At 60.3% G+C, this 10,788-nt stretch overlaps 1 protein-coding gene across 2 annotated transcripts; it reads right to left on the reverse strand.

Annotated features, from left to right (window-relative positions):
• Positions 1–404: 404 nt before the first annotated feature.
• On the reverse strand, positions 405–10,584 carry GAA (alpha glucosidase). Of its 2 annotated transcripts, XM_064466978.1 has the most exons (19): positions 10,155–10,583; positions 9,938–10,083; positions 9,420–9,585; positions 8,923–9,019; positions 8,720–8,839; positions 8,438–8,556; positions 8,185–8,316; positions 7,917–8,027; positions 7,613–7,726; positions 7,410–7,494; positions 7,169–7,286; positions 6,638–6,771; positions 6,353–6,504; positions 5,957–6,105; positions 5,705–5,846; positions 5,378–5,476; positions 5,010–5,174; positions 1,297–1,449; positions 406–829 (listed from the first exon to the last, which is right to left on the reverse strand). In XM_064466978.1, the coding sequence occupies exons 1-19, from the start codon at positions 10,524–10,526 to the stop codon at positions 770–772; spliced, it is 2,634 nt and encodes an 877-aa protein (XP_064323048.1). In that variant the 5' UTR covers positions 10,527–10,583; the 3' UTR covers positions 406–769. The 2 variants fall into 2 exon arrangements, with proteins under 2 accessions (XP_064323049.1, XP_064323048.1); XM_064466979.1 differs by lacking the exon at positions 7,917–8,027 and having other exon boundaries at positions 405–829; positions 10,155–10,584.
• Positions 10,585–10,788: the final 204 nt, after the last annotated feature.

A 10,788-nucleotide genomic window follows, 5' to 3' on the forward strand; every position in this document is an offset into this window, starting at 1 on the left:
GTGCCCAGAGTCCTGAGGTGCGCGGGCCCAGGGGTGATGGTGTCTGCTCCCTCCCTGCGCGGCAGAGGCTCAACCAGAGCCGCACAGCGAGGGCAGCTCCTGGTGGGCAGCAGTCCCTGGGCTCCTAGGCCGCAGGACAGACAGGCCAAGAGGCTCCACAGCATGGCTGGGGCTGCAGGAGGAGCCCGGGGTCACCCAGTGCTCTGGGAAATGGGGTGAAACCTGCAAAGGCTGCAGGTGGTCGCGCTGGAAGCCCCCGGGCAGAGATGGAGCCTGGGTGGTGGGGAGGGCTGAGCTAGGGCTCAGCAGCACTTTCAGGACAGGCACTGGCAGAGAGGGGCACAGACACGGCATGGGGCTGCTCCCAGCAAACAGCAACTTTATTCACAACACCGCACCCTCGCCCCCCTACGCAGGCCCCCCTCCCCAAAAACACAGCCAGGAACTCCCCTCAGTCCCTTGACAGGTGACCAGTTCCACACGTTAACAGGTTTGCTGTCTCAGAAGGCACTTGGGTCTTTTTTTCCCCATTTTGGAGGAGATAAGGGTTTCCCGTCCATTGGGGTTGTGCAAGCGCCCCATGCAAGCCCAGTGCCTACATCTCCAATGAACTCCCGTTAGCCAGAAGTGAAGCCAAAGCCCAGGAGCCACATTGCATGGGAAGAGCAGCAGTAGCTCTGCATTTACAAAGGACAGGACGGATTCGGCTCCAGAGCCGGAGCGGGAAGCATCGCCTCTCCCTGCCGAGCGGCGCGGGTCCGGCGCAGGCTCAGGACCAAGTGATCACAAACTGCTCCCACATTGGCAGCGACACGGGGACTCTCAGCACCTGAGGGGGAGAAGGAAGGGCCAACACGGTGAGAACAGGCCAGGACAGAGCCCGGGGGTGGCAGAAGGGGTGTGTCCTGCCCCCCTGGGGTGCAGGCAGAGATGCAGCCCAGCACAGCCCCAGTCCCACAGACCCCTGAGGATATGTGCCCAAGGCAGACAAGCCAGGAGCAGGGCCATGCCATGGCTCCTCACACAGCTCCAGCCCTGTCACCATGCATCCTTTCCATCCTCCATCTCCCCGTCCTTGCCCGCCTGCACAGCCTAACCCTGCCCTGGCCCTGGGGCAGCAACGCAGCCCATGCTGGGCAGCCCTTTATGCTCCTTGGTGCCACCAAAGAGGGTACCATGCCATTGCTGGGGCCAAAACCTGCCAGCCCCTCAGCTGAGCCCCAGGTCCCTCCCCAGCTGCGGGCCAGCAGCCCCCCCCGCCACCACCCCCTCCCACCAAGGGGGACGAGCACTCACCTGGGTGTCACTGCGGTAGGAGAAGTCACCCACAAGCGCACCGTTGGCCAGGACTTGCTGGGGAGGGCTGGTGACACCCAGTACGGTCACGGCCTCCAGCAGGACCCCGTCGAGGTGGGCACTTGCCTGCAGGAGCTGGCTGAGCACGGCGCCCTGTGGGGACAGGGGGGCTGTCACCCTGTGCTCCCGGGTCCCAGCCACCCCACATGCACCCAGGGCTCCTCGATGTGCCCTGCCCAACATGCTGCCTGCCTGCAGGGCACCGACCCCCAGGGGGATGGGCGCTCTGCTGTCTCTGGAGAGCGGTAAAGCCATTTATCAGAGGGATAGGACTGGAGAGCATCCACTGGCGTGCAGCACTGCAGGTGCAAGAAGAGAGCAGCCAGCTCCCTGACACAGCCTCTCCACCCTCTAAGTGGGCTCCTGAGGGGGAAAGTCCCCGTGGGACCCCCTCCATCCCACAGTGCTGCAGCCCACACTGAGCACCTGCTGCAGGGCCATGGCTCAGCCTGGCGATTTTGGCACAACACAGCTTGGCTGCACCAGGGCTCGGTGCTGCCCATGACCACGCGTGCCCCGGGGACGCCAGGACCTGCACGTGTGTGGAATAATTGCTGGAGGTGACTTAGAAATTAAACTTATGTTTTTAGAAAAGGTACAGCATTGAAGAAACTTTCAGGGTGGAGTGTAGCTGACATGAGGAATCCATTCCACAGAAGTTCCCTAGGCTCATAACCTGAGATATTGGCAATGCCAGGAGAACCTGGTGTACTGACTCTCAGAGGGGTTGTCCGGAGTGTGGAGCAGTGCGGAGGCATCACGGCCAGGCTCTGTGATAAATGGGAACTCGAGGTACCATGGAGCTGGCACGCTGCACACTTGCCACCCTGGGCCAACAGTCTGTCATGCTTTTGACAAAATGCTGTCGTTTTGGTGAACTTTGCTCATTATAATATCAAAACACACCTCCAACCCAAAAGCTACCCACCTCTAAGGTGTGACCACCCCTCACTGGGCATGCACTTTGAGTTTTTCTGGTCTACACCTTTAAAAGCAAAGTGAGGAAATTTTACACCAATCATAATAAAGGATGTATGACTAGAGTCACTCAATCTCCACCTGAAAGGTAAAAAATAATATAAAACAGTTTAAGAGAAAGAGGGTGTTAGGGAAGATACCATCACATACCACTCTGACTTCTGGGAGCAGTCAGTGGGCTGAGCCTCTCTTCCCCCCTACGGGGATGCCTTTGGGTAGGATTTGAACACTTGGTTATACCAAGTGTTTTCCCAGAAAAACTTAGAAACCTCTAGAGTCGCTTCATATTTTTTTAATGCACTTGTAGATGTGTGCCTTGTAACTAGCAGATTTACCACCGGTAATCCACAGAACCTGTGCATCTGTTGCTTTAATGAACTGCACTATTCATTAATCCAGCCATGATAGTTCTCACTGAACGCGATCGGCCTTATAACATTAAATTGGGCACCTACCAAATTAGAAAATAAACCGTTGACCAAGTCGGAGACTAAGACTGGACTTAGCCGCACCTAGACTCCTCTCAGAGAAGGAGTTTAGAAAGCAAGGGGGTCCTGTCTGAACCTGGTAGCTCAACAGGAGGGTCTCCCCCCAGCCACTCCTCAGACTCCTACTATCAATGCAACAGAAAATTGGTGCAGTCGGCAGGATTACCGTGGATAAATTGCTGCAAAACCAGAAATGTGCCCCTTCCCAGGCTGGGAAGGAACGGGGTCAAAAATTTTGGAAGGATGAAAAGGAAGTGGTAGAACGCATTGAGCAGTGTCAGGCGGCGCAGAGGCTGGGAGCAAACAGTAAGGGTGTCATTTGTGCGGTGTTAGGAGCCTGTTTGTCTTGCGCTCAGCAAGACGCTAAGGAATCCCCTGCTCCCCAATACATTTCAAATGCAGAATATACAGCTTTAAAATCGGAAAATGAAGTACTAAAATAATCATTGGCCTTTGAGAGGGAGACAGGCAAAAAAGCTAGGAACTCGAGTGGATGAACTCGTGAGTGAAAATAACCAATTTGTGAGCGAAAATAATTATCTTAAATAAGAGTTGGATTGGCTGATAGATAAAGCGCAACTTTGCACCCCAATTAAGCAGATTTGCAGATTAATGCCCTGTACAGAACCTGAGACCTGGGACAGGGATATTTGGCTTGACAGGGATGATGAGTTTGCAGAAACCCCCGATCCCAAACCAGAACCAGTTCCTTTACGACCCTTGATTAAAACTGAGACAGCTGTCAATGGCAACGAGGAGGTCCGCACTACTGTGCGCACGGTTCCCTGCTCTCCTGCAGAACTGGCAAACATCCAGGAGGAATATTGAAGGCGGGCAGGTGAATCTGAAGTTGAGTATAGGTGGTGAGTGTCTCTGACGGGGGAGACCAAATTACGTTAGGTGAAGATGAAGCAGGAGGCTGTTGGGAGCCAGGAGTATTCTTAACCTCCACGGCAGGAAATCATAGCTATTCCTTAACTGCACAGGTTGCATACTGGGCAGGTCGTATGGATCCTCAGAAGAGAGGAGAACTGCTGGAGATTAAAACTACTGGCTTCTCCGATCTGGCTGTGTCAGTACAGAAAGCAGCCTGCATACAGGCGACGTACGAAAGAGACACGTTCAGGAAATCCCTGATGCCAGCTCCCGTCGGCCCCGCACGATTAACCCTTCTTATTTGCGGTCTTCTGATAATCTCAAACTATTTGCAGCAAACACCCAAGATCGCATACAACCTGGCCAGCGCAGGGTTAAGTACACAGGAATTGATGGTGCGATAAAGGAATGCCCCACCACAAAAATCAGTCTCTGGTTACCAGGGGAACAAAGACTAACCAAGGCAGAGACATTAGTTGGTGCAGCGCTCACTGACATTCTGGGATTTAACATACTGCGTGGATGGGTGTGGAAACTCCCAGGTGGGACAGTGTGGAGTTTTGCAGGGAAGTAAGTAGGGTCAGGCGTGGCGAGATTCAATCTCTTAGAAACATCTGAACCCTACCCGCCTCTTGTACCACCAGTGTCCGGCAATAGCCGTTACCAGCAGCAGCAATTAGCGGGACTGACGGGGTGGGAACAGAATTAGAGGAAAGAGGCATCATCAAAAGGACTCATTCACCTTAAAATTCACCAGTGTGGCCAGTAAAGAAACCAACTGGGCAACGACGTTTCACAGTGGTTTACCGACAGTTAAATGCTGATACTGCACCTTCAACTGCCGCAGTCCCAGACATTGCTGGGATCGTGACACTGATACAGGGACCTGCCCAGCCTTGGAGCTGGCTACCCCAAGATGGAAGCCTCTTGTGTATCTGCTAATACCATTGCCCCAGAGGTTCCTACTGAGCCGAGAGGATATCCTACAGGATTTTACACTGGAAAACAAGATAATAATAACCCTGTCAGTTGTATACTCAGCTGATCATGCTTCCTTTCTTTTTACATTTACAGGAATCACCCTTGGTTATGGCATAACCTATCTGGGAAAGACTCCAACGGGACTGGTTTCGCTCTTTTGTCTTATAGCACACATGATGTTTCTCCTTCTAATCAGAATTAGTACATTCCTTCTGGTCCAGACACACGATCTTTGGGACCATGCACTCCCCAGACTCCTCCTATTAACGCAACAACGTGGCAGCTAACACCCTTGCCCGGATTCCCCCACCAGCAGCCCCCCTCACTCACGTGCGTGGCCAGGAAGAGGATCTCGGTGTAATCCCCCTTCTCAAAGCTCTGCCAGCTCTCCCCGTCATCCCAGAACAGGTCTCCTCTGGCAAAGCCGTCCGGCGTCAGTGCCACAACCAAGGCCATCCCCTTCTTGCGGGACTCGGCAGTGCTGAACGCAGGCTCCTGGGGCACAGGATCAGGCACAGCTCTGAGCGCTGCTGGAGTCGCTTTCCCCCAGCCCCGGCCGAGCACCGCAGGCTTGCGGCTCATTCGGCAATGTCCAGTCTGCCGGTGACGGCGTTGCAGCCCTCCGCCCTGCCCCATGTGCGGCCAGGGGCTGGCCAGACAGGTCACGGTGGCGTCACGGCAGTGCCGGGGGGGCTCACCTGGAGGGGCAGGATGTGCCCTGCACGGACGTGGACATTAATGGTGTCCAGGGGAGCTGGCAGGAGGATCCACTGCCCCTTGCTGTGGATGGTGGAGTCCTAAATAACAACAAAAAGAGGAAAGAGCAGGTGTAGGGCACAGTGTGCCCCAAGGGGGTCCCTGCCCAGTGCTGTGGCCCTCGAACGGCCAGAAGCAAAGGCAGGTGAGGCACAAGCCTCTGGGGGGGCTGGTACCAGGGGTGGGGTGCAGGAACACATGCGGGGCCCTGCAGCAAAGCCCGCACACCACCACCCAAGAGCCCCGGGGCACGGCGGGGGAGCACCCACCCCTGCGAGGCTGTACCACGTCCCCGCTGGGAAGTAGCTGCTGACTTTGGTCTTTCCTGCCTCCAGCACAGGTGTGATGAGCAGCCCCCCGCCCCACATGAGCTGGCGGTCCACAGCCCAGGTGTTGGGGTCCTTGGGGAACCTGGGGAAAGATGGTGAGGGGCACTGCAGCACCAGGGAGACCCTGCACCCACATCCCGCTGAGCCCAGTGGGGGCTGGCTCCCACCGGCCCCCGCCAGGTCAGCACTCACTCAAGGAAGAGGGGCCGTGCCACTGTCTCCCCAGCGGAGTGAGCCCGGTGGAAGAGGGTGTAGAGGAAGGGCAGGAGGGAGTAGCGGAGGCGGAGGGCGTTCCTCATGGCAGCCTGGGCAGCTGGGCTAAAGGCATACGGCTCCTGCGGCTGCAGGGAAGAAGCCAAAGGGGGATGCTCAGACCACGTCAGGAGAAACAGTGGGCGCCTTTTGGGGATGCAGGACGGACTCCCCCTGGCATGAGCCCAGCACCGACAGCACACAGCCCTGCAGCTGCACCAGCTGCCTTCCTACACAGGCAGGGCAGCCCCTTGCACTGCCCCAGAGCACCCACCCCTGCCCTGACCACCCAGCCACCCCCCTGCCTGCTGCCTGGTGGGCTGAGGGCTCCCGTACCCGGGCGCCGTGGTCATTGTGATTCCTCATGAAGGGGTAGAAGGCGCCCAGCTGGGTCCAGCGCACACACAGCTCCTCAGACGTGTCACCCATGAAGCCACAGATGTCAGCACCCACCAGCGGCACCCCAAAGAGGTTGAAGAGCAGCACCTCTGCAGAAGGGGTGCAGAGAGCATTGAGGCTCCGTGGCACCTTGGACACAGAGCCCTTGGAGAAGCCACTGGCTGCAGGGGAGGTGCAGGGGGGAAACAGGGACAGATGCAGCCCCAGCGCCCTGCAGCCTACCTGGTATGGAGTAATACAGCTGCTTCCAGTCGCTGCTGACATCCCCTGTCCAGTGCCCCGCGTAGCGCCCATGCCCAGCAAACGTGGAGCGTGAGATGACGAAGGGGCGCTTGCCCCGGACCCTCAGCAGCGCACTGTGGGCAGGATCGGGTCAGCTCAGCACCACCCAGGCAGGGAGGGGGCTCAGCCCCCCGCCAGCAGCTCCTGGCAGCAGCACAGAGCTGGCACATGCCAGGGCAGATGCCCAGGGCCATCTCGCCCACAGGTCAAGTGACATGGGACAGTGCTCAGGACACAGTCCCCCAGCCCAGGAGCCAGCATGGCCACCCTGCACCAGCTTCAGCCCATGGGCTGCTTCCAGTTCCCTCCTGTGCTGGGCTGGCAGCAGCAGGCCAGCAAACAAAACCCTTGCCTACCCACTGAATGCCCCCAATGCCCAAAGAGCCCATGCTGCAGCATGGGGAGGCATCCCTCCCCTGGAATGTGCATCCTCCAGGACAGCAGGAACTGCAGCACAAGCCCCAGGCTTACTTGTGGGAGGCAATGGCCTCGGTCAGCCCGTACAGGCTATGGAGGTTGTAGTGGGAGGACAGGTACTGCTGGCTAGAGGCACAGATGGTCCCAGCTTGGAGGCGTCCCCCAAACACACCTGTACAGGAGAGGCACTGGTGAGGGTGAGCTCAGAGCCCACTCAGCTGGGACTAGGGCATCCCCCAGGCTCCTCCCAGGCTCCCTGCTCTGCCAGGCAGAGGCTCATACCCACTTCCCATACCTGGCACGTAGGGTGGCTGCTCCAGGCTGTTCTTGGGACAGCCATCCTGGGAGCCCTCCACGAAGTTTGATGGCTCATTCATGTCCTGGGGAGGGAAGGAAAGGGGAGGGAATAGATGCCCTCACTGCCACACCAAGGGCCCAGCAGAGGCGTGGGGCAGAAGCCAGGAAGCCGCAGCCAGCAGCTCTGCCAGGGCTACTCACAATCCACATGCCATCAAAGGGAACTTGGTCGTGGAAGTCCTTCACCATGTCATACCACCACTCGTGAGTCTCCGGGTTGGTGAAGTCTGGGAAGGCTGTCGGGCCCGGCCAGACCTGTGGGAGGGAGGCAGCAACAGGGAAAGCCCTGCTGTCCCCAACCCTCTGCACCCCAAAGCCCCTGCATGCCATCCCACTTTCCACCATGGCCATTTCACAGATGTGTCCCTCCAGCTCTCATGGTCCTGCTCCCAGGGCCCCGCTCAAGCCCGCTCCTGGAGGGACCAGGGCTGCTCCTCACACGCACCTTCCCAATCAGGGGCTGCCCCGTGGCATTTCGGATAAACACCCCTCGCTTCAGTCCCTCGTCGTAGGGCTTGTAGGTGCCAGGAGGCCCCGAGCTGCTGATCCCAGGATCCTGGCAGGGCACAAAGCCAGGGCTTCACCAGCAAAGGCAGGGAACGGCCTCTGCCTCCTTCCTCAGAGGAAGCTCCATCACTGCCCTTGGGGCAGCTGGAAACCCCAGTGCCAGCGCACCCGTGCGGGAGCCCCAACACAGCAGGGGTGTCACTCACCACGATCATGATGTACCTCAGGCCGCGGCGGTGGAAGTCTCGCACCATCTCTGGGTAGTCCTTAAAGCTTTCCTTGTTGAAGGTGAAATCCCTCTTGGCATCCATGTAATCCAGGTCATTCCACTGCACGTCCTGTGGACAGTGGCACCGGTGCTCAGGAAGGACCAGGGACCCCAACGCCACCGGGGCTCCCCATCAGCCCACCCCATGGCTGCTTTCAGTCAGAGGGTCCTGGGGAGCAGCCAAGACCTACCAGGGGGAAGAGGGCTGCCGTCATGTTGTCCACGACCTGCTGGGTGATGGCGGTGGAGGAGTAGCCCCAGCGGCAGAGGTGGAAGCCCAGGCCCCAGTACGGAGGCATGAAGGGGAACCCTGGAAACCAGGATAGGTGCTGGTCAGGCGGGCACAGGGATGGCCCAGCATCATGCTCTGCCTCAGCCCCACTCCACCACTCCGGCCACACCACACAGCTCACAGCATCCCACCAAAGCCATCCCAGGAGCACCCGTGCCCTGCACCCACAGCTCGGCCCTACCAACAACATCCAGGTACTGCCGCACCACGCTCTTGGGGTCGGGGCCCAGGAAGACATAGAAGTCCAGGATCCCGCCTGTCGTGCGCCACGTCAGGGCTGGGGAGGGCTGCAGGAGCACATCTGGGGAAGGACAAGTGCTGGAGGAACAAGCTGAGAATGGGGATGGGGGCCAAGCCCATGCCCAGCACCTCCACGGGACTCACCCATTGCGTTGCTGTTCAGCAGAAAGACACCATGGGCCGAACCGTCGTCCTCCATCCCCAGGTAGAAAGGGTGAGAGCCATAGAGGTTGACCTGGGGCTGGAGCAGAGCACAGTGCGGTGCCAGTAAGGCTCTGCCAGAGATGCTGGTGCAACAGCCAGCCACCCACCCCCGACCCCTCGCCTCTGCCAGACACACAGTCACGGCTCAGGGTGCTAACCCAGGGCTTGAGGCCCCAACACCGCCCCAGTCAGCAGAGCAAGAGCCCTGGACCAGTGCGGGGAAAGCAGCTCCCGAGCAGCACAGAGCAGAGCCCCGAGGGGACAAAGCCCGACCTGGGGACTACAGTCCCATGGCCTTGCCCAGCACTGAGACCAGGTCCCAGAGCACAACTGGCACAGACACCTTTCCCCAGCCCTGGACAAGACATTAGAAGCTGTGGGGCCACCCCTGCAAGCACAGATGAGCTGTCTCCCTTGCCCTCAGCCCTGCTCCGTACCGCAGGCGCCATGTCCCGATTCCAGAGGGTGACCCTGGTCCACGCTGTGTCAAGGACCAGCGGCGTCAGGTGCTCCCCCAGCCCAGAAATGAAATGGGAGGGCAAGGAGGTAGAGATCTGCAGGAACTGGTCGGCGAAGAAGAGGGGCGCAACGGTGGTGTTCAGCCTGCCGGAGAGAAAGGGAGACTCCGGCAAACAGCCCCAGCGGCGCCCAGCAGCCGGGGAGGAGGGAGGCACCAAGCTGAAGGACCACCAGCTCTGGGGAAGGACACGGATGCTCATCACCATGTGAAACAAAACCAAGTTTCAGCTAAGCTCTGGGATTCCCGCTTCCCTTCTCAGCCACCAAACTGCAGAGGGGCTCAAAGCAAAGCCCCTGCAGCCGCTGACTGCCACCCTTCTGCCGTCACCCGTGTCCCCTGCCACATCCCTGCTCCCGTGCATTGCTGGGGCCATTGTCAGGTCCCACTTCCAGACCAAACCCCTTCAGGAAGGCTCGGGGCAGGACGGGCACTTACAGGACCTGCCCGGTGCGCTGCCGGTAGACGACGAGGCCGAAGGGCTCCTGGTTGACCTGCACCCCGTAGAGCGTGGCGGCGGCTCGGCCGCTGGCCCGCGGCGTGGCCAAGGGCACCTCGTAGCGCTGCCGGGCCGGGTCCCGCAGCTGCGGGGGCAGAGAGAGGGGGTCAGCTACGGGCTGCCGGGGCCGGCGCCGGGGCCGGGGCCGGGGCGCACCGTGAAGCGCAGGCGGGCGGGGGTCTCCAGTGCCACGTCCAGCCGCAGGCTGCCCACGTCCCCCGGTAGGAAGCTGGCGGCGACGCGGCGGAGCCGGGCGCTGTAGCCGTCAGCCGTGACCGTCAGGTTCTCCGCCCGGTAGCTGCGGTAGCCGCGGGGGAAGAAGCACCAGGGCGGGCCGGCGCCAGGGCCGCGGCCGGCGGGCGCGTAGCAGCAGCCCCGCGCCTCGCAGCCCTCCCGCGCCAGCAGCCGCTCGGGGCCGCAGTCGAAGCGGTCGCCCGGGGGCACCTCGCAGCCGGGGGCCCCGGGGCTGGGCGCCGCGGCGGGGACCAGCAGCGCCAGCAACACGGCGGCGACCCCGGGCCCCGGCATGGCCCCGCCGGCCCGGCCTCCCGGCAGCCTCCCGTGGGCCCGCCCCACGTCACGGGACCGGCCCCGCGTGGGCGCCTTCCCCCTCCCGGGGCCGCCCCCGCCGCCGGTCGATCCTTGCTGCGGGCCGGAGCTTAAGGAAAAGCGGGAGGGAGAGCTGGGCCCGGGCGGCCCCTCCGGCCTGGAGGTCAAGGCTGCAGCTGCCCGCCCCGAGCCCGGGTAGGAGGGGAGCGATGATCCCGCCTGCGGCAGCAAAAGTGACATG

This window comes from Phalacrocorax carbo, chromosome 16 (genome assembly GCF_963921805.1).
Source record: "Phalacrocorax carbo chromosome 16, bPhaCar2.1, whole genome shotgun sequence".
In the NCBI taxonomy this organism is placed as follows: domain Eukaryota; kingdom Metazoa; phylum Chordata; class Aves; order Suliformes; family Phalacrocoracidae; genus Phalacrocorax; species Phalacrocorax carbo.